The sequence below is a fragment of the Parasteatoda tepidariorum genome, chromosome 6 (genome assembly GCF_982258835.1).
Source record: "Parasteatoda tepidariorum strain Cologne lab strain chromosome 6, Ptep-v5.0, whole genome shotgun sequence".
NCBI classification, from domain to species: Eukaryota; Metazoa; Arthropoda; class Arachnida; order Araneae; family Theridiidae; genus Parasteatoda; species Parasteatoda tepidariorum.
The window spans coordinates 103,478,891-103,504,701 of record NC_141760.1 but is presented as its reverse complement, the minus strand read 5'-3'; the positions used below and the strand labels follow the sequence as shown (position 1 = coordinate 103,504,701).

General features: G+C 30.3%; 1 protein-coding gene across 1 annotated transcript in view; it reads right to left on the bottom strand.

The window, feature by feature from the left end:
• LOC107441470 (voltage-dependent T-type calcium channel subunit alpha-1I) overlaps positions 1–25,811 on the bottom strand; it is a 325,335-nt gene that overhangs the window by 131,433 nt on the left and 168,091 nt on the right. Inside the window, exons 3-4 of the mRNA XM_087166313.1 lie at positions 6,942–7,039; positions 4,489–4,660 (exon numbers count right to left, since the gene is read on the bottom strand). Coding sequence (XP_087022439.1) covers positions 4,489–4,660; positions 6,942–7,039 — 270 coding nt within the window. The remainder of the gene's footprint in view (positions 1–4,488; positions 4,661–6,941; positions 7,040–25,811) is intronic.

Sequence of the window (25,811 nt, the reverse complement as noted above, 5' to 3'; positions counted from 1 at the left end):
CAAATATAGTCAAATAAAGGATTACTCTCAAAACATGACTAACCATTACACTTTATTCATGCTGTAATATTAATTTTTACCCAATGGCAAAATGTGTCTTGGTTTGTATTTCAGGGTGTCCTCACTTTTCAACTACAATAATCAAGAGTAATAGTAAACAATGCGCATGTGTTGCTATGGCGACAGCTGCCGTTTGAAAATGTTATTTTAGAATTCTTTTTTTCACTCTTAATTTTGTAATTTTGTTATGCATTAAGTTGGTGAGTTTATTTTTGAGATGTGGGACCAGAGAGATCCCATAAATACTTGTTGAGTTGTGAATAAAAGAAAATTTCATCATTTGAACGATATTTTTTTGTTTTTATTGTTTTAATTAAGAAACAGAAATTCTAACATACAGCTCAAACTGGATCGTTTTCTATACTAATTCAGGCGAATATCACACATGAAGAGGGTCCAAACTGATTGACACGGTCCCAAGAGTTAGAATTGAAGCAAGAAAAAAACGATGCCAAGGCCTAAACTTGCCCAGGCTGAAAAAGAAACAAACAAAGAACGTAGACAGGAATACCATGCGCGTTACACACTGACGGAAAAACGAAAGGATTCCGTTCGCCAATGCAAGCATGAAGCCCGTCTCTCACAAAAGTACCAACGTGGTTGAGAGACTTGAACCCTACCGAAGAGTGAATGGTGACTCTCCGAACCCCTTTCATGCAAATGCGAGAACTGGGTGTTGATCACCAATTAGGGATAAAAGGATCCATTGTCAACGTACTCAAAAACTTGCACAAGACCGCAGACTATCTTCCACTCAATATAAATGATTCATTCACTGTTCATGTAAAATTGAAAAAAAAGCCTGGCTTTCAAATCACATTTCATATGTGAACTTGTGAATCCCAAACGGGTGTATGATGCAGCTTACAATCTCCATCAAACACTATTGTACCCATCCGAAAATGTTAACATCGATCTCGGTTGGTTGTTCAATGTCTATTCAGTCATCAAAAGAAATTACGCAGAATGTGTCTGAGCTGCATTTAAATATGTCTGCGAAATTGCGCACCGAGCAGTTCAGGATTATCTGTTAAAGATGTCCAAGATGAAAACACAATAAAGTTTCGTTTCCAAAAGAAATTAGGCAACAACCATTTTGCCAATGTAACGTAACAACCATTTTGCCAAAGTAAATTGGTAACGTGTGATTTTGTTTTAGGCTTCCGGTCTTTTAGAATTTATAAATTTCAGAAAACTCTTATGAATGTTAAAATTACGCGTATATTTTAACACAAATCGCAATAATAAAACTTCTTAGAATATTAAGCCTATTCACGCATCGCTCTTAAGCACTACATAAGCGGAGGGATACACCGGAAGTTTTCTAAATCTCTTCCGCTTGTTATTGCTTACACTCAATCAACCATCCATATCCATTTCAGAATCTTTGAAGTGGTAGATACTGAAAGAATAGGCGATCAATATAATTATATTTTGAAAACGAAATTCAACATCCCCGAGAAAGCTTTTATAAGCTTGGAGAAGAACATTACGTTACAATAAGAATATTACGTTCGAAAGGATAATATAACAAAAACGTCTCTAAATAGTGAAGAGAAATACTTATATCCCTGCCTTGTATGGGCCCTGTGACACTTTTTAATTCTTTTTACTGTTTCTATACAAAGAATGATTTATTAAGCATGTAAAATAGAACATAAAATGCAACACGAGAAACGTGAAAAAAATATTTTATCACCCTCTTCTGTGTTGCGTAGGTTCTCAAAATATTTTCTCTTCTCCCAGAATGTTTAAAAGTGCGATTCAGAATGCAAAAGTGGTTCCCAACCTGGTAGTTATGCTATTGGCAGAGCAACTATAAAGCTTTTAGAGAGCCACGCATTGTTTGTAAAACACGTCACCGTAGTTCTTCTCTGAGTTTCAGTCAGGTAAGTATGGTTTCATTTTTATGTTCTCAAAAAATAATAAAAAAGTTAATAAATTTTTTTTGAGAATCAATCGATGTTCTAAAATAATAACATTCATTGAGAAGGTGTACTTTTCTTCAGCATTTGCAAAAACGTTTAAAACACTCTCACAAAATCTTTATCAAACCGATGGAGTGAAATTCATTAAAATATTTATACATCATCTTTTCTACCACCAGAAAAAATATTTTTTCCTCCTTAGTAGTGGGAGTCTTATTTACACTGGGGGTTGGTGATGGAAAATTGAGAAGCACCATTTGTAGTTTGTCAATGGTAAGAACTCACCCCACCACAAAGTCTGAGGCAGGGCTGGATTAAGCGCAGCAGGGCCTTAGGCCATTCAAATGTTTGGGCTCTTAGATGAATTTTTTTCTCTTGTATATTTTTTATTTATTCAAATATTTACATATCTTTTCATTTAAGAAAGCAAATTTAAAATAAAAATAAATAATAATAATAAATTAAATTTAACTTTATTTTGTTAAATTAGAACTAAAAAAATATCGTATTTAATTATTTTATACTTGAAATTGATTTTTTAAAAAAATCATTGTTTTCCTTAATTTTTTTGAAATTGATTTTTAATTTTTTTTAAGGGGGCCCCTAATCATTGGGGGCCCCAGGCCATGGCCTTGTCTGGCCTAATGGGTAATCCGGCCCTGGTCAGAGGCCGTCTGCTGCTATGGTAACAAGAATTGAGCATTTCAGGGAGGGAAGCTTTTCTTCACTCTAGGGCTAATACAATAGATTGAACAAAAAGATTCCCTTTCCTTTCACCGACCAGAGCCAAAATCTGCCCTAAACAGTGATCCCACACTCCTACTTGTAATAGTTATACGTCGTTACCACCGCCACGGGTCCAGAAGAATGGCTAGGGGAGTTCTTACTTTGGACAAACTATAGCTCGCTCCATGGTTTGTATACTATTGGATAGCAGGGTTTGTGATTCTAGCAACTGATATGCAGTGTTAAAAGAAGGGACCCTGTTAAAAAATGGAGCCTTAGGCCATGATCATGCGCGCTAGCGGTCCACAGACACTATTTTAATCCATGTAAAGTTTTTGCAACTCAAAAATACGATGTTCTGTACCATAATAGAGCAGAAGGTTTTGAATGGATGCTATTACATCGAGCTATAATGCTTTGAATATTTTCGTACGGAATTTAAACTTTATTTTAAACTGAATCTGGTGTAAAAACTGAAAGGAAATAAAAAAAAAATACTTTAAGAAAAACGATCATATGGGTACATTGGAGTTACAAGAGTCATCTGCAGTGTGAAAAATTTGATTTTGATTACGTCTACTACCAACGCCACCTAGCACTAAACAGTTTTTGTTTTTGGAATCAGTTAAATACATATGGTGGTTTAATAGAAGGTGGGTTATAATTTTTAAACCCTTCAGTTGCCACATACTATAATGTTTTTTTCTCTTCAGTTTCTTTAGTGACTTTACCCACAGTGGGACATTTGCAAGTAACGTAGTATGGATATCTCGATCCTGATTGTTTGTTGAAACGTGTCATTCGCTTACGTTAGCAACTGCTCTCTCTATTCTCTTTCGAGTAAGCCTGTTAAGTATCAGTTTTCTTAAGTGACACATTCTAAATTCACCCAATCAGAAATTAATTCGACAATCAATCCAATCAGAATCGATAAAAGGAGAAAAGTGAGTCTTTCCCTAACCCTTAAATTTCAAGAGTATAAACACCAAGTACGTATGGTGTGTCTAAAGTAAGAACTCGCCGAGCCATTCGTCTGGACCCGTAGCGGTGGTAACGAGCTATAACTATTACAAGTTGGGTTTTGCAGTCACTGTTAAGAACAGGTTTTGGTTCGTGTTGGCGAGAGAAAGGGAATATTTTCCTTTGGGCAACTGTGTTAGTCCTTGAGGGAAGAGAAGTTACCCTCCCTGAAATGTACTATTCTTGTTTCCATAGTAGCAGACGGCCTCAGACTTTGTGGCGGAAGGAGTTCTTAGCTTAGACAAACTATATAAGCTAAGATATATGAGAGTACCGAAATTAGATGTGAGTCCGCTGGGGTTGGAAGGGATCGTCTCATACATAACACAGGGAACCGTGAAAGGAGAGGCAATAAGGTTTAATGGATGTTGCTGTTGTAGGCCATTAAGGCAGAGGGCGTGCGATTGTTCTTGTTTTCTAGTAGAGCCACCTATAACCAAGAATTCGACGTCTGCCACACTCATACCCCTGAGGTATAATTTGTTATTCAAACATTTTGGACTTTTCGACCCGACAAATTTAACGTGCACCAGTCAAAATTTACTTTACAGGGAGTCTTCGGCTGACTGGATTCGAACTCTCGTTCTCACTAACGAGATTCCTGTACTAGGCCTTCCCTGCCCTGGTTTAATGGATAAAATTGCTTTTTTTGCCTTAAACTATTTACTTGACTATGGAACTGATACAGTTTCCAAATGCAAAGCTTTATCTTTATAGGATTAAAAATATAGCTATATAGAGAAATGGTACTTACTCGGGGTAGGAAACATTTTTAGGAAGATCTATGTAGCACCGTTGTCGTAGTAGGCCAGCCCACAGCTGCACCCCTACAATGCCGAAAATGAAGAACACAAAAAAGCACAAGAGAAGAACGTTCCCCAGCATTGGAAGCGTATCGAGAAGCAGCATCACTAATATGCGCATGCCTGCAATAAAAACGAAATTTTATTTCAACCCTAAGCAGATTATTTTAATTTTAACAATTTAAAACCAACAATCAGATAGTTTTGTTCAATCAGGTAGCTCAAATCGAAACTAGCTTCATTTGAAGTGAGACATAAAATTTTGACATTAAGTTGGAATTTTTTTTTTTAAAAAAAAAAGTAGAAAATCGTTATTCATTTTCTTTAAATAATCATTTATGTATTTCGTTCTCGTCGCGTGTCTACCAACCAGAGAAAATATAGCCAAATTCATTTGCTCTTATCTTGTGAAACATCGATAAAGCAAAACAGCATGGAAAAAAAATCACCAATAAAGGTACATACTGTTGAAATGAACCTTCCTTAGTGTCAAAAATCAAAATAAAAGTGGAAAGTTAAACGCGTAGCATTAAGGAAAACACTGGTTTAATTAATGGAGGAAGAGATATAAAATAATAAAAGAAGGGAGATAAGAAAAAAATGGTAGGTAACTCTGGGTGTGTCAGATAAAGTATATAATTCTAAAAATGAAAAGAAATGTATAGAGAGTACTAAGAAGATCCTTAACTAAATTATTAGAATTTTTCAATGATTTACAAGGAAATGCGATGGCTCAGGGGATAGAGCGTTAGCCTTCCAAACAGGAGAACCGGGTTCGAATACCAATGATGGCTGGTCGATACGAATCCGCAACCGGCTTCCACCAAACACAGTGCTCACTTGAAATATCTTCAGTGGTAGGCGGATCATGGGTTAGAGTCCCTATGCCGTCAGGCTAACCATGGGAAGTTCTCGTGGACTTCCTCTCCATGAAACGCAAATGCACGTTAGTTCCATGAAAAAAAGTCCTAGGCGAAAGGATATTTCTCCCAATCCAGGAGTTCCCTTGTCTTTTGGATTGGGTTTAAAATTACAAGGCATTATTTTAATTACGAGTTGAACATTAGTAGTCGTAAACCCAAAAATGGGTCAGCTGTTCAACGAGGGTTATAAAGTTAAAATAAAATTATTTATAAGAGACCAAGTCAGCATATGAAAAACAAGTTCGTATGATTTTAGTTGAAGAAAATTTGCATGTGATTAGAATATCAAGTATGTAGAGCTATGGAAAATCGTTTAATATTTAAACACAACTTTAAGCTGAAATTAAATGCTACGTTTATTTTATATAATATGACACTGACAAGAAATTTCATAGATACTCGAGTTTAATTCGGAGTTTCGGAGTTTACATTCTATAAGATATTAATTTTAATAGCGGAGAAGAGCAACCACTTTCTTTTTTGAAGTAACAAACTTTTTTTATTCTTTATTGTTTTATGACGCATTTTCAGTTTGTATTTCAGTACGTTTAGTTTGTATTTTTTCACGTTGGTTTGCTTTATTCATACATAGCATAAAGAATATCCTATCTCAATTTGGATACATTCGAAATATTACGAATCATTTTGCTTAAAACTTATAAATTTTGATCTCAAGACCTTCATTTATAATTTGAAATTAAAGAAAAATAATAGAACGTAGCATAAAAAATATCCTATCCTAATTTGGATACATTCGAAATATTACGAATCATTTTGCTTAAAACTTATAAATTTTGATCTCAAGACCTTCATTTATAATTTGAATGTAAAGAAAAATAATAGAACGTAGCATAAAAAATATCCTATCCTAATTTGGATACATTCGAAATATTACGAATCATTTTGCTTAAAACTTATAAATTTTGATCTCAAGACCTTCATTTATAATCTGAATGTAAAGAAAAATAATAGAACGTAGCATAAAAAATATCCTATCCTGATTTGGATACATTCGAAATATTACGAATCATTTTGCTTAAAACTTATAAATTTTGATCTCAGCACCTTCATTTATAATCTGAATGTAAAGAAAAATAATAGAACGTAGCATAAAAAATATCCTATCCTGATTTGGATACATTCGAAATATTACGAATCATTTTGCTATAAATTTTGATCTCAAGACCTTCATTTATAATTTGAATGTAAAGAAAAATAATGGAACTTAAATAACAGAATAAAAATAGTAATTATAAATAGAGTAAATAGCAATTAAAAATAATAGAGTTTGTACTTTTTTCACGTTGTTTTGCTTTATTCATACATAGCATAAAGAATATATTATCTCAATTTGGATACATTCTAAATATTACGAACCATTTTGATGCAACCTTCAGAAAAATTTTGCTTAAAACTTATAAATTTTGATCTCAAGACCTTCACTTATAGTTTGAATGTAAAGAAGAAATACTAGAACTTACTTGGTATTCTATTGATTGCCCTGAGCGGTCTAAGTACTCGGATTGTCCTAATCGCAGAAAGATTAATGTTACCGACATCAAGGCAGTATTCTAAAGCTCTGAAAAAGAAACAAAAATATTAGATAACTACTATTTACACTTTACTTGAATACATTTATTGATTAAATAATTATTAATCATCATTAATAAGTATACTTATACACTCTTAATTAATGCACATTAACATGCGAAATTTAAATCATTCTAAACTAATCAAATACATTGTGAAGATGAATATAAATACTCTAATAAGACTTTAATAAGATGAATATAACAAGTTTCATGAGATTTACATAACTAATGATTCAAATTAATGAATAAAATTATAATTAAATCATATTTTGGATAGCGTAAAGGAGCTGTTTTATCTGATTTGAATAACCTAAGAAAACTGGTTTGTTTCATTCATTAGTTTTTTTCTTTCATATATATTATTCATATTATAAAGGTCTAATTATTTTAAACAAATAACTTTTAATTTCTATTCTTTAAAACATTACTATACTATCTTTGCTACTACTGGAAATTTTTTCTTCTTCTGAAACTACGGAAAATCCATTGTAGAATTCTTATTAAAACTGCACCGTAATACTAACTGTACCAATTAAAAATTACAAAATAATTAAGGGTCATCTGCATATGGCTATTTTCTACGGTTCCCCCAAACTGATAAGTGCCTTTTCTTCATTAACTTTGCTTTTTAGTACATCGCTTTTCTACTTTAATTAATAATTCTATAGCTAACAAATATTGCTGATTTTATAATCTTTAAAATATTTGAAAAATAGAATCGTAAATTAGAATTTAAAACAATGCTTAACGTTTAACCAATCAGGAAATTCCATTTCGCTTTTTTAATTTTAATTAATGATTCTATAAGCTAACAAATATTACTGATTTAATCATTTTTAAAATATTTGAAAAATTGAATCGTTAATTAGAAATTAAAACAGCGGCTAACGATTAACCAATCAGGAAATTCCATTTCGTTTTTCACTGGTCCCGCTCGAACTGCTCGAAGTAGAATCTTTTAAAGTCGATAGTGACCTTCTTTGTGCCTCGAACTATCAGTAGGCCAAATTTCATCGCTCTCGGTCGGATGGAGACAGACATTCATTTTTATGTACATATGGATGAAGGTATTTTAAAAAACTCTAAATGACGATCATTCTCATGTTAACCACAATCTTACAATAATACAACACTTTATAACGATATTTCACATTCTTAACTTTAATCAAATTAAATAAAATTCCTTTATCTAATTCTTTCGTCGAAAATTTCATGACTTTTTATTTTATTTTAATTTTATAACCAACGTTGAGCAGCTGACCCAATTTTGGATTTACGACTACTAATGTTCAATTCCGTAGCCCTGTAATTTTGAACCAATGTAGAAGACAAAGAAACTCCTAGATCAGTACACTCAGAAGTATGATATGTTATGGGCATATTAAGGACTTTGTGACTCGACAGATTTAACGTGCACAACTCACCATTTATTACACGGGGAGTCTTCGGCCGGCAGGGATCGAATCCACGACTTCTTGGACATGGGCCCAGTGCCCTACATGACTGTTTTAGAAAGTTTAAATTAGCAGAATTCGTTTTGCATAAAAATTCATGATACATTTTTGTCGTTCTTAGGAGACATTACATTAGTTTCACCAAAAAAATTCAACCGCTTTAGAGATATTCAGTTTTAATATCGATTTGTAAAACCGAACAACAATTTAGAAAACACTTAAGCTTTCCTATAGCGCTTTCTCTTTTCTACTATTTCCGCCGGGGGCTTTCGAAAAATATTTTTAAATCGATCTCCTCTTGGTTCCTTGAAGTAAACTCCTCTCCCTTCATCTCTGCCAAACTCAGATCAAAAATACAAGAATGATTTTCAAGGCACGTCCGTCTCAACTTCCTTTTACTTAGCTCGATTCCCTTTTCGACAATATTTTTTTTAATACAACACTTTCTTTCCTTTTGATAATTTTCTTTCATCTAAAACGTGATTTTGGTAGATTTTTCACGTTCTCTCTCTCTTTTTTTTAAAGTCATGTTGACTTTGATATATTTTTAAAAATTTTTTTTGTTCGTGCCTTATTACCGTTAAAAATGGAATCTAACTCTGAAAATTTGGACAGTTCCTGGCATTGCGCACGAAGCATTCGAAGAAAAGCATTCTTCTTTCAGCGTTTAACAATATATATATATATATTTATTTAATTTCTGCTAAAAATTTAAAACAGGTGAAAAAATGTTGATTCCTAAAAGTTAAAATTAAATCATTATAACTCACGTAAATTTGGATGTTGCTTTCAGCATTTAACTTACAAACTTACAAAAAATGGTCTTTGTAACTGCACGCAAAATTAACAAATGCCAACTACCTCCATATAATACCATATAAAATGGTAGCCTAGAGAACAGGCAGACAAAAATAAAAGGAAATATAACACTTAGAAGATGTAACATGGGCAGTTCAGACCAGAGTTGGACAAAAATGTAATCGATTACATTTTTCGATTACTGTAATCATGCAATTACTTGTAATCATGATTACAAGATAACTTAATTTTGATTACAACTGTAATCGTGATTTCAGCAAACGATTACAGTAATCAATTACTTGTAATCATGATTACAACTTTTATTACAGCTGTAATCGTGATTACAATAGTCGATTACAATAATCAATTACTTTTAATCGTGATTACAACTTTCAAAAATTTTGATTACAGCTGCAATCAAAATTTTGATTATAACTGTAATCAGTACAGTGCATATGTACATACATTTTAGTTATATTCATTCGTACATACGCTGTATGTAAATCGTACAAAATGTATCATTATACGGTACATTATACTATGTAAAATATAATCATATATAAGTATATAATAGTCTTGTAATCATACATTTTGATTACTTGTAATCAAGATTATGAATGTTTGTAATTATGATTACAAGCAATTGATTACTGTAATTGAGCAATGTAATCATGATTACAGTTGTAATCAAAATTTGTAATTATGATTACAAGTAATTGATTACTGTAAGTGAAAAATGTAATCTATTACATTTTTGCTCTCTGATGTAATCAAAAATTATGACTACTTGTAATCATGATTACATGTAATCGCGATTACAAGAAATTGATTACATAACGGTAATTATCTGTAATCAATTACAGCTGTAATCGATTACTGTAATCGACGGCCAACTCTGGTTCAAACAATAAAGAAAAGCAGGGAACTCAGTTTCCATATGGGACCTTATCAAAAGTAATGTTACAATATTTCAGAACAATTAGTTTAATTAATATTAATGTAAAAAGTAATAATTAAAATAACAAATAAAAATAAATAAAATTGAACTTTTTCAAGTATTATTTTCAACTATATTATGTTTTCCGACAAATTTACTGCGGATTTTTCATTATATTTTACAATCATTAGAAATGAAAATAAATAATACCATAAATATTTAGTATTTAAGGTAGGAAAATTTTTATATAATTTTGAACTCAATGAAAAATAGTATAAAATTTTCATACGTGAATTCAAAATATTTAATATAAATATTTAATTAAATAATTTTAAATGTAATAATCAATGTTAAATTAATTTAATGTCAAGTTAATTTCATGTTCAATTAAATAATGAATAAAAATTGATTGAAATTAAGTAAAAAAAGATAAAATAAAAATATAATAGATATTAAATTAAATGAAAGAAATTAATATCGCAAGGAAATTCTTTACGCACTTCTAACAAATATTTTCGAGCGGAAATTTTTTTAAAACAGCTCCGGAAATATTAAAATTTCAGATTTAGCTGCTCAAAATGATATAAAATTTTCATGCTTTAAATTTAAAATATTTTTTATCTACATTAAATTAAAAAATAAATATTAAATAGAATATTGAATAAAAAATTATAAGCAAACAAAACACAATAAAAATGTAATAATAATAATCAGAATATCATAAATATTAAGTAAAATAATGGATATTTAAGGCATAAAAATTCTTTGCGTGGTTTCATCTTTGGATAATTATTTTATAGTTTTGAGCAAAAGTTTGGATTTTCTAGAACAGTTCCAGAATTATGGCGAAAAAATTCCTTCCACCTGTTGAGGGCCAAAAGGGTCACGGAGGTTAAATCGTCACAATGTCATAAACAGCAGCTATCTAATGATAATAATTACTGACTACAAATATTATTAATACCAATAGATTGGGGCATGATGGCTCAGGGGATAGAGTGTTCACCTTCTAATGAGGTGAACCGGGCTCAAATCCCAGCGATGGTTGTCGATATGAATTCCGCATATGGCTTGCACCGACCACAGTACTGACGTAAAATATCCTCAGTGGTAGACGGATCATGGTTTAAAGTCCCCTTGCCATTAGGCTAATGGTGGGAGGTTTTCGTGGTTTTCCTCTCCATGTAACGCAAATATGGTTTAGTTCCATTGAAAAATGAAGGCAAATTTCTTCCAATACTTGATCCAGGAGTTCCCTCGTCTTTTGAATTGGCTTCAAAATTACAAGGCTACGGAGTTAAACTTAGTAGTCTCATACCCGAAAATCTGGGTCTGCTGTTCAACGACGGTTATAAAATAAAATATAAAATGCCTGTTAATTGCTCTAACTTAGTTGCAGGAATTTTTTTGGCCGTCTATGTCACTTTCCTGCTTTAAAAAAAACAAACAAAATAATGTTATACTTAATATTTTTTTTAAGATTACATTCTTCCTTTCTTCAGTTTATATTTAAAAAAATTGTTTCTTAGATATTCATAAATTTCAATTTAAAATGCTTTTCGTGCGTAATTTTTAAAAAAAAATCTTTTTAGTTCCTCTTTGAATAGAAAAAAAAATCTTAATTACCCATGAAATATTTCATTTCTTTTGTTCTCATTAAATACCTATTATAAATTTGTTTCTCAAATGGTATCTGCTAAGTAAGAACCCGTAAAAAACGCAGTTTTTCGAAATGTATGTTGAAACTAATTAAGTAGGTAAAAGATAGGAGAAAAGCTTATATTTTTTAACGGTTTTTTTTTTCTAATATCAGTTTTTTTAAATAAGAAAATGACTTGCTCTTTAAAATTGCACAAGTTTATAAAAAGTTTTGTACTATTTGAATTTTAATATTTCATGCAATGGATTAAATTTTAAGAAAACATTTTTTTAATCTTTAAAGCACACAATTGTACACAATTTATAATTGTACAAATGATTAATATCCAATAAAGCGAAGAGTTGGTAATTTTTAGTAAATGAGCAGTTTTTGAGGTCACTGAGGGTAGCATAAAATGTTGTGTGGATTTGAAGTAAAGGCATATTGTGACGATTTTTCTAAATAAAAACCACTGTTGTAATATTACTCCATTCGCTTTACCACGGGCGCTATGCATGGGTATGGCAGAATTCGAATTCTTGGTCATAGATGGCGCCACTGAAGAACAAGAACAAACACGCCAATTGCCTTAATGACCTACGACAACAACAACAATAGTTGTTGTTGTTGTTGTTAATTTACGTCACACTAGAGCTACACAATGGGCTATTGGCGACGATCTGGGAAACATCCCGGAGGATGATCCGAAGACATGCCATTACAATTTTGATCCTCTGCGGAGGGGATGGCACCCCTGCTTCGGTAGCCCGACGACCTGCGCGCGAAGTCGAGCACTTTACGGTAGCACAGTTTAACGAGGACCAATACCGCACACCCCCGGTCCCCACGCAGACTGACCCAAGTGGTCACCCACCCGGACACTGACCGTAGCCAGTGATGCTTGACTGGGAACCGCGTTTTAACGATCAGTCCACTGCAGGACCAACAATAATTGCACTGGGTGCATGCTAATACAGTCAAAACGATGTAGTGAAATAGGGTCAAATGTTCTACGCAAAATATATTGAAAAAGTAGAAGATCTAAGTAAGTCGTTTCATTACAGAAGAGGCTGTAAGCTGAATGGAGAGTCTTTAATGAAATTATATTTTGAAATTGTTAGATGAAATTTAAATGTAGTTTGATCTATTTTAAAATTCAATGTTTGTTATAACCATTGTTCGTAAAGAATAAATTTTGAAAAAAAATTGATGATTATTATTTTGCTAACCATTTTCGTTTCGAGATTTAAGATAAAAATAAGTTAAGCGATTAACGAATAACTACTTTATTTTTTGGATTGGTTATAGACTTCTTAGTAGAAACACTTATTAACAGAAAAACTGATCGCCTAGTTGCACCGATGCATGTAATTTACAAGATGCATAACATTTACAAGTTGTACTGATGCATGTAATTGACACGATCTCCAGATGAAATGATATTCTTGCAAATCACCTCATCTCGTGAAGAGTCCAAGTCAATTATGGAGAACCTTTTGCAAATGCCAGTTTGCATTTGTTAAAAGTATTTAAATATTAGGCGACTTAAGTCAATTCTGCGATTTTTGTTACGTAGAATTGCTTTTAAAAAAAGAAAACGATTGAATTTTTAAAAGTTTTTTTTAATATTTTGTTTCACGATCAAAAAACTTAATTTGCGTCTATATGTAAGCTATAATAGATATATAATTTCAAAACAAATGCTCCTAAAACATAAATTCATATTTTTAAAAGTTAAAAATAATATGCGATTGAAAAGATGAAAGAAAATGTTCTCATTCGCGAAGGCTCAGGGGATAGAGCATTCGCCTTCCAATGAGGCGAACCGGGTTCAAATCCCAGTCGATACGAATTCAGCATCCGGCTTGCACCGACCACAGTGCTGACGTGAAATATCCTCAGTGGTAGGCGGATCATAGGTTAGAGTCTCCTTGCCGTCAGGCTATCCGTGGGAGGTTCTCGTGGTCTTCCTCTCCATGTAACGCAAATGTGGGTTAGCTTCTTCAAAAAGTCCTCCACGAAGACAAATTTCTTCTAATACTCGATCCAGGAGTTCCCCTGTCTTTTGGATTGGGCTCAAAATTACAAGGATGCGGAGTTGAACATAAGTAGTCGTAAACCAAAGAAATTAGATCGACTGTTCAACGATGGTTATAAAATAAAAAAAAAATATCGTTATGATAAAATGTAAGAAGTGAATAAGATGCACCGAAAAAAAGCTGAAATTGACGAATTTTTTTAAAAAAAGAAAACTGAAATAGAAAGCTTATGAATATTTAAAAAAAAAGAATTAGAATGCTTCCGTTCTCGAGCTATTAATGAACATACATCCAGACAGAATTTTGCTTTTATTGGCGAAAAGTTAGTATAGTATTGAGAAGGGCAGTCGAGGATGGATCAAAAAGTGCTTTTTATTGATATAGATTAGTTTTAAATATTCTTTAAACTTTAAAACAATCACACTAGGTAATATTGTTAATAAACAGATTATTATTAATTTTTTTGAAAAACAAAAGAAGAAAGAATTCCGACTTGAAATGGTGCCGACCACAAACAATAATGCGATTATTAGTACTTGCGTTTCAAATTTGAAATTATTGACAAAAACATATAGTATTGTTTTAGTAATTCTTGCTTCGAACGGACATTCAAAATGAATGACATTAAATATTAAATAAAATAAATTTTGAGTCAGGATTTAGTTCCCTATCATTTACGAGCTAAAAGCAACCAAATATCTAATTTGTAACGTGAAATACACCACCAGACCTGCAAATGGCAAAATTATTTTATCCGCGGGGGTAATTAAGCGTCATTAGCTCCAGAAAAAGATCGTTAACAGCCAACAGAGAAATGTATCCGAATTTCTCTACTCTGCATGCTGCTGTTTTGCTACTACTTATAACTTCCGCGGGGAAAAGTTACGTTACAGTACACTGCAAAAATGTTTATGTGTCCGCTGGGAGCTGTTTATTTCTTCCCCTCCGTTGCACCGTCGCAGGTTTTTGATTTTTATTTTATTGAGTTGATATACACGGATTTCTGTTTCGCATTCTGCAACGAAGCATGCTATTCCTGCTGAGTTGATAATTTACGATGCGGGGCGTAAAGTATCCCTTTAGATTAGGATGGAATTCAGAAATGAGAACGAAGTTGGGATTTCTTTTAGATTAAGTCTTTTGACAGCTAAGATGTTTATATTAATGGAGACTAAGTCTTTTTCCTTTGAAAAAAAAAAGCAGTCTCAATCTTAATTAATAAACGCAAGGAGATTTAAAATCTGATGGATAGCTTTTCCGGTGTTTTCGTTGAATTATGAACTCAATATCTTATTTGGGTTATAATAAGTTTAAAAACTTAAATAATTTAGAGCGGTAAATTTAATTTTTCTGGAAGCATATAGGATTAGTTTTTAATTAAAAGTTAGGTTAACATGTTAGATGAATCTAGAAAAAATAGCAATTATGTGAAAAAAGCGATAACAATTGCATTCAGTTAGTGTTAAATAACAATAAGAGTAGACTCAAATTTTCATTCTAAGTGAAACACATGCGCTTGAAAGTAACTTTAGAATTGTTGAAAATCCCATAAAAGAGGATCAAGGTGTTAAAAGAATAATCTCGAATTGCACTATTAATAAACTGTTTGAAATTTCTCTTAAAAATGGTAAAATAACAATTTATATAATTGTTATTTTACCATATTCAAACAAAGCAGTCAAATAATGATAAATAAGATAGTATTCAAATCGTTAACTGTGAGAAAAACCGTTTATTAACTGCTTTCACCTAATACGGTTAAACAACCTGAATTTTATCGCACCAATGAGACCTACCTAATGAAGCATCTTAGTTCCTTACAGATGGGTACACATTACAGCCGAGAGGGGTAATTTGTACAGCTTATATATATATATATATATATATATATATATATATATATATATATATATATATATATATATATATATATATATAAATAAATACAAGAAAACACTAAGAAAGTTAAGAAAAACAATAAGTTTCAATATTAATAAACTAGTTACTTGGAATTCTAATGTTTCTAGGAGCATCTATTTAAATACCACTTTTAATGAAATGAACAGAATTAAAAGAATATGTAGTAATATTTATTTATCCAAAAAACAAATTGATAAACTCTTTCAAAATCTGATAAAAAACAATGGATACCCAACTAATGTAATAAAATTTTATATAAAATCATTGAATTAATCGTATATTTTGGTGGATATATTTTCTAAACATTTTTTTTGTTAATTTTTATGATTTTCCCAAGTGCAAATCCATTTCAGGCCAAAATTCATTGCCAAAATTATTTACTAAATAATTTCTTTGTTAATTTATATAATTTTTCCATGTGCAAATCCATTTCGGGCAAATCCGTGGTTAGAATTATTTACCAAAAATTCCTTTACTAAATAATTTCCTTTGTTAATCTATACAGTTTTTCCATGTGCAAATCCATTTCGGGCAAATCCGTGGATAAAATTGTTTGCTAAAAATTTCTTTATTAATTTATACAATTTTCCATGTGCAAATCCATTTCGGACAAATCCGTGGCTAAAATTATGTACTAAAATTTTTTTTCTTTGTTAATCTTTCCATGTGCAAATCCATTTCGGGCAAATCCGTGGTTAGAATTATTTACTAAAAATTCCTTTGCTAAATAATTTCCCTTGTTAATCTATACAGTTTTTCCATGTGCAAATCCATTTCGGGCAAATACGTGGATAAAATTGTTTGCTAAAAATTTCTTTATTAATTTATACAATTTTCCATGTGCAAATCCATTTCGGGCAAATCCGTGTTAAAATTATCTATTAAAATTTTTTCTTTGATAATTTAAATAATTTTTCTATGTGCTAATCCATATCGTGCAAATCCGCGGCTAAAATTATTTGCAAAGCAGGCAATTTATGTTTCTCTTTTCTATTTTATATTTTTTCTCAAATAAACATCTATCTTCTAAAACTATTTATGATCAATTTTTAAAATTATCCAGTATAATATTACCTTGCGCACATCCATTTCGGGCCCATCCTTGGTAACTAACAAATCAAAACTCAAAATAACAAATCACTTCAGCAGTGCAGTAAGAACGACACTTTAAAACCCTCTTGTTACACTCTATTTGCGCTTTTGTTTTCATCTTTTGTTTTCATATTTTGTAATCTGGCAATCTTTCTGCGAAAACATTTTTAAATCATTCTTGAAAAATATCCGTCCAAGTAAGTTGTTATGATTTTGCTACTCGCTTTATAGTCCCCCCTTTTTAATGTTTTTACTTTTTATTTTATTTTATGATCTGTTTCTACATGTTATTTTTACTTTTTATGATCTATTTTTATGTAGTTATTTTATAAAATTTTTTTTTGAGTGCTCCTCACACTATTGTATTAATATATTTTGCTTTGGCTTTATTGATACAATATCAGAAAGCACTCTGTTTTGCGGATATAATCGTGTGGGCTGAAGAAAAGATTATATCTTTTTTTTTCGGCTTTTTTTCCTGTTTTTTAATTAACATTTCATCTTTTTCTTTTTTTCCCTTCTTCTTTTTAATAAAATGTTGCTTGTTATATATATATATTTTTTTACTTATTATTTCCCACCCCCTTTTTTTCATATGTCTATAATTTTTCTTTGTTTTATTCTTCATTTTGTACTTATATATATATATATATATATAATTTTTTTTTTTTTTTTTTTTTTTTTTTTTTATGTACGTCGTTGTGAACAGCCGACCTAATTTTTGGGTTTACGACTACTAATTTTCAGCTCCGCAGCCTTGTAATTTTGCACCAATCCAGAAGACAAGGAAACTCCTGGATCAGTTCCCCCAGAGGTATTGATTTGTTATAGGAACGCGGAGGACTTTGCGACTCGACAGATTTAGCATGCACCAGTCACCATTTACTACACGGGGAGTCTTCGGCCTTCGTTTGTGATTTTGAATCCATCCAGAAGACAAGCAAACTCCTCGATACATCTCATATTTTTTTTATTTTATAATTGTCGTTGAACAGCCGACCCAATTTTATGGGTTTACGACTACTAATAACAAGCTTAAGCCCGTCCCGCCCCCGTAAGGGGGCATCCGGGGGCACTCCGAAAGTTCGAAGTGAGCGTAACAGTTCAATTACATGAGCAAACATATTCAAAATTTTCAAATTAGAGTTTTAACAAATAGGTGGAATATTAAATATGAAATCCAGAAAACGGTGCTACTTAGAAATAAACTAAGGAAACAAACACTACAAAGAAAATAAACAGTAACAATCAGAAGAGATATTGATGTCGCATCTTCAGTAGGGGTGCAAAGTTAATAAAAGGAAACAATTTCACATGGAAAATAAAGGATGTTTGTAACTCAGAATATAATTATGGCTGGCACAACAGTACTAAAGTTATCAAATTCCAGTAATTATTATTATTATTTTTTTTAAACAGAAAGGACATATATATACCATATATAAAAACTCTAGGAACACAAGTGATTAAAATTTTCAAAATGAGGAATCACATAAGGGCAGAGATTGACAAAGCATGAGACTAAAGCTCCAAAAAAAACATTTTAAGAGAAAATTCAAGTAATAATCAAACCATAACAGGTAAGTTAATAAGCCGTGATTTAGGTGTATTTTTCCTAACAAGAGGCAGCAAAAGGCCATCAGGATTCAGGGAGGTGCCTTGTTACTAAACAATTTTCTTATTATTTCCTCAATTCCCTTTTTTATTTTAGGGTTTGACCAATGCTGCTTTATAAACTCGTAGGTGGTTTTTGAATGAAAAAATTTCTCTCTAATGTGCTTAAAATTTGTACACTGGATTAAAATATGTTCCCAATCCTCAACAAGCTGACAGGTACTGCACAGCTGAGCTCCCCCAAAAAACCTGGCTTGATGTTGTCCATGACAGCCGTGATTAGTTAGGAATTGATTTAAAAAGAAATTCCCCATGATTTTCCTCGTTTGAACTTTCGGGAGGAGCTCGAATGTGTGCCTTCCCTTTGTGAAGCTATCACTCCATCTCTCCTGCCATTCAATCAATTTTTCGCGTTCCAAAGTTTTTCTTGCAGTCCGCCTGCTAGGATCTTCAAACAGGTCGACCGTTGATCTCTCACAGGCTAATTTGGCTAACCTATCAGCTTCTTCGTTGCCCTTATGGCCTGCATGTGATTTTATCCAATGTAAAGCGATATTGTTTGTGAATTCTTGTTTTATTAAGTGGACTAAATACTCTTTAGAGTTGCTGCTTTCCAAAGCTTGCAGGCTAGACAGGGAATCCGTATAAATTGAGATATTGTCTGTAATTCTTTGTTCTTTAAGCCAACGAATCGACTGGAGAATGGCCCATAATTCAGCCTTAAACACGGAAACGTGATCAGAGATGCGAAAGGTTTTTCCTTCAACAGGTTCTCCCTCCAGATAGGCCACGAAAGCGCATCCTGTCTTAAACTCATTGTTAACTAATATTTTTGATCCATCTGTAAATAATTCTAGTCCTTTATAAGTAGGTAAATGCAGTTGATATTTAAGTAAAATTTCTTCAGCCGGATGATAAATATAAGGTGTAGGTATTGGTTTATAGATTATATGTTCTTCTTCATGTTGAAAAATATTATTAAGTTGAGCTTCTATGTTTACTGCCATATCTAGAGGAATTGTTCCAGCAAGTACTTGGAGAGAGTCAGTAGATGCAGTCTTGTATGCCTTAGTGATAGACAGTTAGTTTACGACTACTAATGATCAACTCCATAGCCTTTTTATTTTGAACCCAATCCAGAAGACAAGGGAACTCCTGGATCGTGTATAAGGAGAAATTTGCCTTCGTGGAGGACTTTTAATAGAACTAACCCACATTTACGTTACATGGAGAGGAAGACCACGAGAATCTCCTACTGTTAGCCTGTCAGCGAGAGGACTCTAACCCATGATCCGTCTACCAATGAGGATATTTAACGTCAGCTCTGTGGTCGGAGCAAGCCGGATGCGGAATTCGTATCCACTGGGATTCGAGCAGTGCGTCTGATAATTTGATCTAACTATTATACTATACTATTATAATACCTGATATAATAAATATTCTATATTTATATAGTACATCGTCTAATTTATCCTATCGTCAAATTTATATTATATTTCGTCTAATTTAACCAATTGATACACGAACATAAACAAGTGCAAACTGCGTAAAAACCATAAAACTGTATAGAGCATCACCTGATAATTAAGATTTTACATAAAATCTTATAGTGCGTCTAACAATTTTGCCAGAGACTGTATCTCGATTGAAAAATAAGATATCTCAATTTTGGTATTGTGCGTTTGTTTAAAATAAAGAAAAAATGCAGAAGTGTTGAGAAAAATCGACTCAAAACGGAACAAAAGAAAATGCTGAGAAAAGCCAAACTCAAACGCCTTCTTATTACCTTAGATTCCGTGAAATTGGATTTTGAAGAAAGAATATTTGAATTGAAAGGTTTGAAGAATGCTTTTTATATCAGATATTACATTTCGATCTGAAAAGAAGAAACACATTCTAGCTTAACGCATCTCATTTTTAGAAAGAAAAAAAAAGTTCTTTTTCCGTACAATTTAATATTCGATTTGTATATTCGTTCACTTGTATTTCTGCGTTTCTTCGGTGAGTGATATTTTTTTTTTTTTTTAGCTAATGTTCATTACTTTGGATTTGTTTAAAATGAAATTTGATTTCGAAGAATGGAATTTAGTTGTAAAAACACTGAAAAACATGTTTTCGTGTTTTTGTCTCGTACACGATGCTTTTTGTTGTATGAAAAGTATTTTTCTTTTGCTTAAAAATAGGAAATAACGTTGTACTTAAATTGAATACTTAAATGTTTTGTTAAATAGTTTTCTCCAACTGACGTTTCTCCAATTGTTGAAAGAAACAGTTGTCTCCAACTAATATTTTTCCAACTGATAAAAAAGAAGATGAAATTTAAATTTTTCTTCTTTTAGCAATTGGAGAAACACATTATATAATTTTTTTTTAAATTTTTAAATGGGATATTTATAATCTTTCATATTGCTAAATCTTTTCAAATCTATGACTTAAAAACTAAATTATTAATACGTATTACGTATACGAATTAATATTCAAATATTATTAATACGTATGATTAGGGAAATTTTTTTAGTGAGATAAACGCTCTCAATTAAAAAATATTAATGATCGAAATAGGATATTTCAAACTTAATTTGAAGTAATAATAATAAATACGTATTTTACATTCCTAAACTTTACCGTTAAAAATATGCAAATGAAAAACATATAGTCATATAAACTAATATAAATTTATAAAAAATAAATATTAAAATATTGATTTTTTAAAAATATTATTTATAATGTGATAATTATGATATAAGAATTGCATACTTATTAAAATCTATGTAAGGCTTGGTCTGAGATAATATTTGAATAGAAATTTGATCTTTCTGTTGAAGATCAATGTCAAAAATTACAGTGAATAGACTGAAAAACTGTTGAGCTTTGTTCTTCTTTAATGAATCAAAGATAACTTTTTATTAAAATGTGAATTAGATAATTTAAAACATATATGAACTTAAATTTTTCACATTTTTGGAATTCATCCCCGTTTATTAAATTCATTGCATTAATTTATATTTTTGAATAAAATAAATTGAATAATTTTTACACCATTAAAATCGTAATCTTTCCCGAAACATCAAATATTATGATGCTTACGAACATACTAAAACATTTTATCAAATGTTTCTCCTATTTAACTAATATGTAAAGTACAATTGAATTTTGGAATAAAGAATAATGTTAAAAATTTTAGAAATATGCTTAAAATGTCTATTTCATATAAATAAGAAAGAAAATATGCATTTTTATTATTTAACTGACTTACTGCGCCACAGATTAATATTAAAATCATAATAAGAAATATATTTCCAAATATTAATGAAATATAATATTTTTTTGTTTAATAAATGAAGTTAGTTTCTGTATCTGTTATAGAACTTGCTATAGTTCTGTTATAAAAAGTAAGAAGAAAAAAATCATTTTTTTTAAATATCTATATTTTTGAAATATTACTAATATTAGATATTTAATTTCACATTATTATTAAAGCTTTTTTAAACCAGAGCTAACACCGATAAAAAAAATATTAATGATAAACAGTTCCAGCTATAAAAACAGAAGTAATGATAAAAGATATGACATTAAATCTCAATTTTGAAGATTTGTAGGAAATATATCTCTTACGTTTTTTTAATTTACCATTAAAAATGATAAAAAAAATAAACATAAACATAAAATTTGTTAGTAATTATTTAGGACAAATTTGTACTGTAATTATTGCTAATGCTTATTTCTACTATTATGGTTTTAACTCATCATTAACAGCAATATTAATGATAAAAATAATAGTCTTGGGCCTAATTTGAAAGTTTTCTACCCTTGACTTAACTTTCTACTTCATTTATCAATAAAAAATAGTTTTTTATTATATTTTATTAAAAAACACTGTTTATCAGTATAAATACTGCTAAAATTAGTCAAAAGAAAGACAGTTTTAATGACGAAAAGCTACAAACATTATTTTTGAAATTTATATTTTAGCCACTAGAAAAACTATATTTATTATAAAAATGCAATTTAGAGCATTTAAGTGAATTTATATCATTTTCTACACCTGCATTTTTTTAAATTAACAAACAAAAAATGCAAAATATGAGTTATTTTATTTGCTAATAAAAATAATCAAGAAACGTAACGAAAATGTAAAATATCATTTATTTTCCTCATTTCCTATTGGATCATGTTCGAGAGTAACCGTGAACAGTGCGCATGCGTCGTCATTGCACGCGTTGCTATGGCGACCGCTGCTGTTTGATAAATTTTAGAATTCTTTTTTCTGTAAGTTCATTATGCATTGATATTTTTTGGCGAGTATGCGCGTGATTTGTGGGAACTGAGAGATCCTATGAATATCACTGAAATTGCCAAACAAGACAATCTCATCCCTTTTAACGATGTTTTTATTGTTTAATTAAGAATCAGAAACCTAGTCTACAGTTCAGATCAAGAAACAAAACATTCGAAATACTACGGTTTATTTGCCAGTGAAAGAAACACGACAAAATATTTCGCTTTAATTTGATGGGCATAGTGAGTCATCTCAAACTTTTTCATCTATTTAAGAATTTAGTTTTGAAAACATAAGAAAATGAAATTCTGTTTTATGAATGCATTCAATTCATGAGCCTTCTAAAATGGAAAGTTTTATAAAAAGAATAACAATTACATGCCAGGCAACGTGAAGCATTTATCATGCAAGAAAAATAGCGTGAAAAGAATAAATATTTGACGAAAAAAAGTCATATAATTTATAGTTATTTTGAGAGATTTTATGATATCCTATTAATTCTAGTCACGATAACCAATCAATATAACTGCCTAAGCCAAATATTTATCAAAAGAAAATTTCTCACCTGTTTGGAGTGATATTGAGAAATATTGTGTTTTGCAAATTAGCATTTGTTATTCGGAACTATCAATATTATAAGATTAATAAAATCATAAAAAAATACCAGGCATTTGAATAAATTTATGCAACTGTAAATTTATAAGTGCCTTAAATAAAATAAGTGTTCAGTTTACAGTTGATGTAATGAATTTAAACGTAGTTTATAAAGTGAAATGGCTTGATTTGAGCCAATTTAGATTTTAAAAATATCGCAACAGCAAAAAACATTTTTCAGAAAAAACATTTCTTATTAAAAATCTTTTAATTTAACAACCTGTTAGAAAAATAATACGTTCTACGTATATAGTTGGCCGTGATATTTTTTTACACTTAGAATTTTGTGTTTTTCTAAATATTATTCGGCACCAACTACTTGTGAGTAGTTTATTTTATAAGTGTTGCTATGTAAATTACTGCCATATTGTGCGTCTGGTTTATAGATATATCTAAAAATAAATTTTTGAATTGCTATTTAAATAAATGCTCTCAATAATATTTTTTATATTACTTTAATATTTAGTTTTATGATAATAAGAATTAAAAATATCATTTTCTTTACTATATTAATATTACTTAGTAGTGTACTGATTAATATATCTAATAATAAGTAATTAATTTGTTTTTACCAATATTTAACATATTTATTTATACTTACAATTAATAAACACATTTTGATAATATATCAGAGATCGAAACGAATCTTAATCAATTAAAATAAAAAATAATGGATCCAACTGAAAAGAAGGGACGATTCTCCAACCTGAATACTGGTTACAGGCTTGATTTCAGCGTACTTTTAAAGGATATAAACTTTTTAGAAAAAGTACAAAAAGTTGAATTTTTGTTTTGTACTCCAAACGTCCTTTTCTTTCCCAAATGAACAAAAGAAACTTAGTTCTTTACAACTCCCATGACTATTCCTAACACAACTAAGCTTTTACGATTTCGAATTCTTTACGGATCTGTATTTTTTCTTTCTTTTTTGATTTCGAATTCTTAGATTTTTTTTTGAAATTAAGAATTAGGATACATTGATAAATTTTTTTATCACTACCGTTAAAAAAGTCGTACTTGTGTTAATATTTCTAAGAAAATTTTAATATTATATATTATTTTTAAGAATATTTAATTTCTAAATCTGTTTAAATCTTTATTTTATGACGAAGTTAAAATTGTTTCCTCCGTTTAACGCTAAAATACCATAAGCGGTCAAATGACCGTTTAAGAACTTTTGCAGCGAAAATGCGCTTATCATCTTATCGTTTTTACTCATTTGATTTCATGACTTTTTCTAACAATTATATACAGTTAATATTCTGTCATTATTTTTTTTGTTTTTGTATTTTGTTTGTTTTGAATAATGCTTGTCGTATACCTATTTCTACCACAACCGGTCGTTTGACCGGGAGAACAGTTTATTACTTTATAAGGTAATCGGATCATAACTAGGACTGGGCGATATTAGAAATTATATATCGTGATATATCGTCAGTTTTGCATCGCGATATAGCGATGTATCGCGATATAGTATTTTTGAATTTCATTTACTTTAAGGCACAGAAAGTCAGATTTCTATCAAGACTTCATACGCATATTGATTTAAATCAATTTATAAATTTGAAAATATATATGTTTTGCTAAAGAAAGATATTAAATAAATTGACTAAGATGTACAAATCTTACTTAAAATATTTATTGAAAAAATGTGTGTAGATACAGAATGAAATATTTGCACTTCTTTATCGTTTATAAGGTATAAGCAGTCTTAATTTAAGTTAACCCCAAAAACACCCTTAATGAAAAAAAAAATTGTTATTAAACAAAAGCTGATTTTAAAATTTCAAAATATATTTTAATTAAAATAAAAGTTAGATTGACTAAAAGCCGAAGTTTAAAATTAAAAATGTTCGAATTTTAAACTAAAAAGTAAACATAAGATTTGTAATAATTTCTTAAAATTTTCGTTCTCTGAAAGATTTCTCAGTTTAAAAATAAAAAGGGAATTTTATAAAGATATCTAGCTGAAATTATTGAAAGAAAATTTAAAAAATTAAAAAAAAAAGTTTGTTAAGAAATTCATTATACACTTAAAACAAAATGTTAAAAATATTTTTTTTTTTTTAAAAAAAGAAGCTTTTTTTAACAAATCAATATTTGCTTGTACTATTATGCGTAAATAATTACAGAATTATTAAGTTCGATCGTAATGTTCAAATTCTTAATGAAGAAGTAAACACAAGTTTTGTTATATTTTCTAAAAATGATCACGCAAATAACAAAAGATTTCTTAGTTTAAAAATAAAAAAATAAATAAAAGTGAAATTTATCAATATATTTACCTAACAGCATAGGAACAAAATTTAAAAAATAAGTTCGTTAAAAAA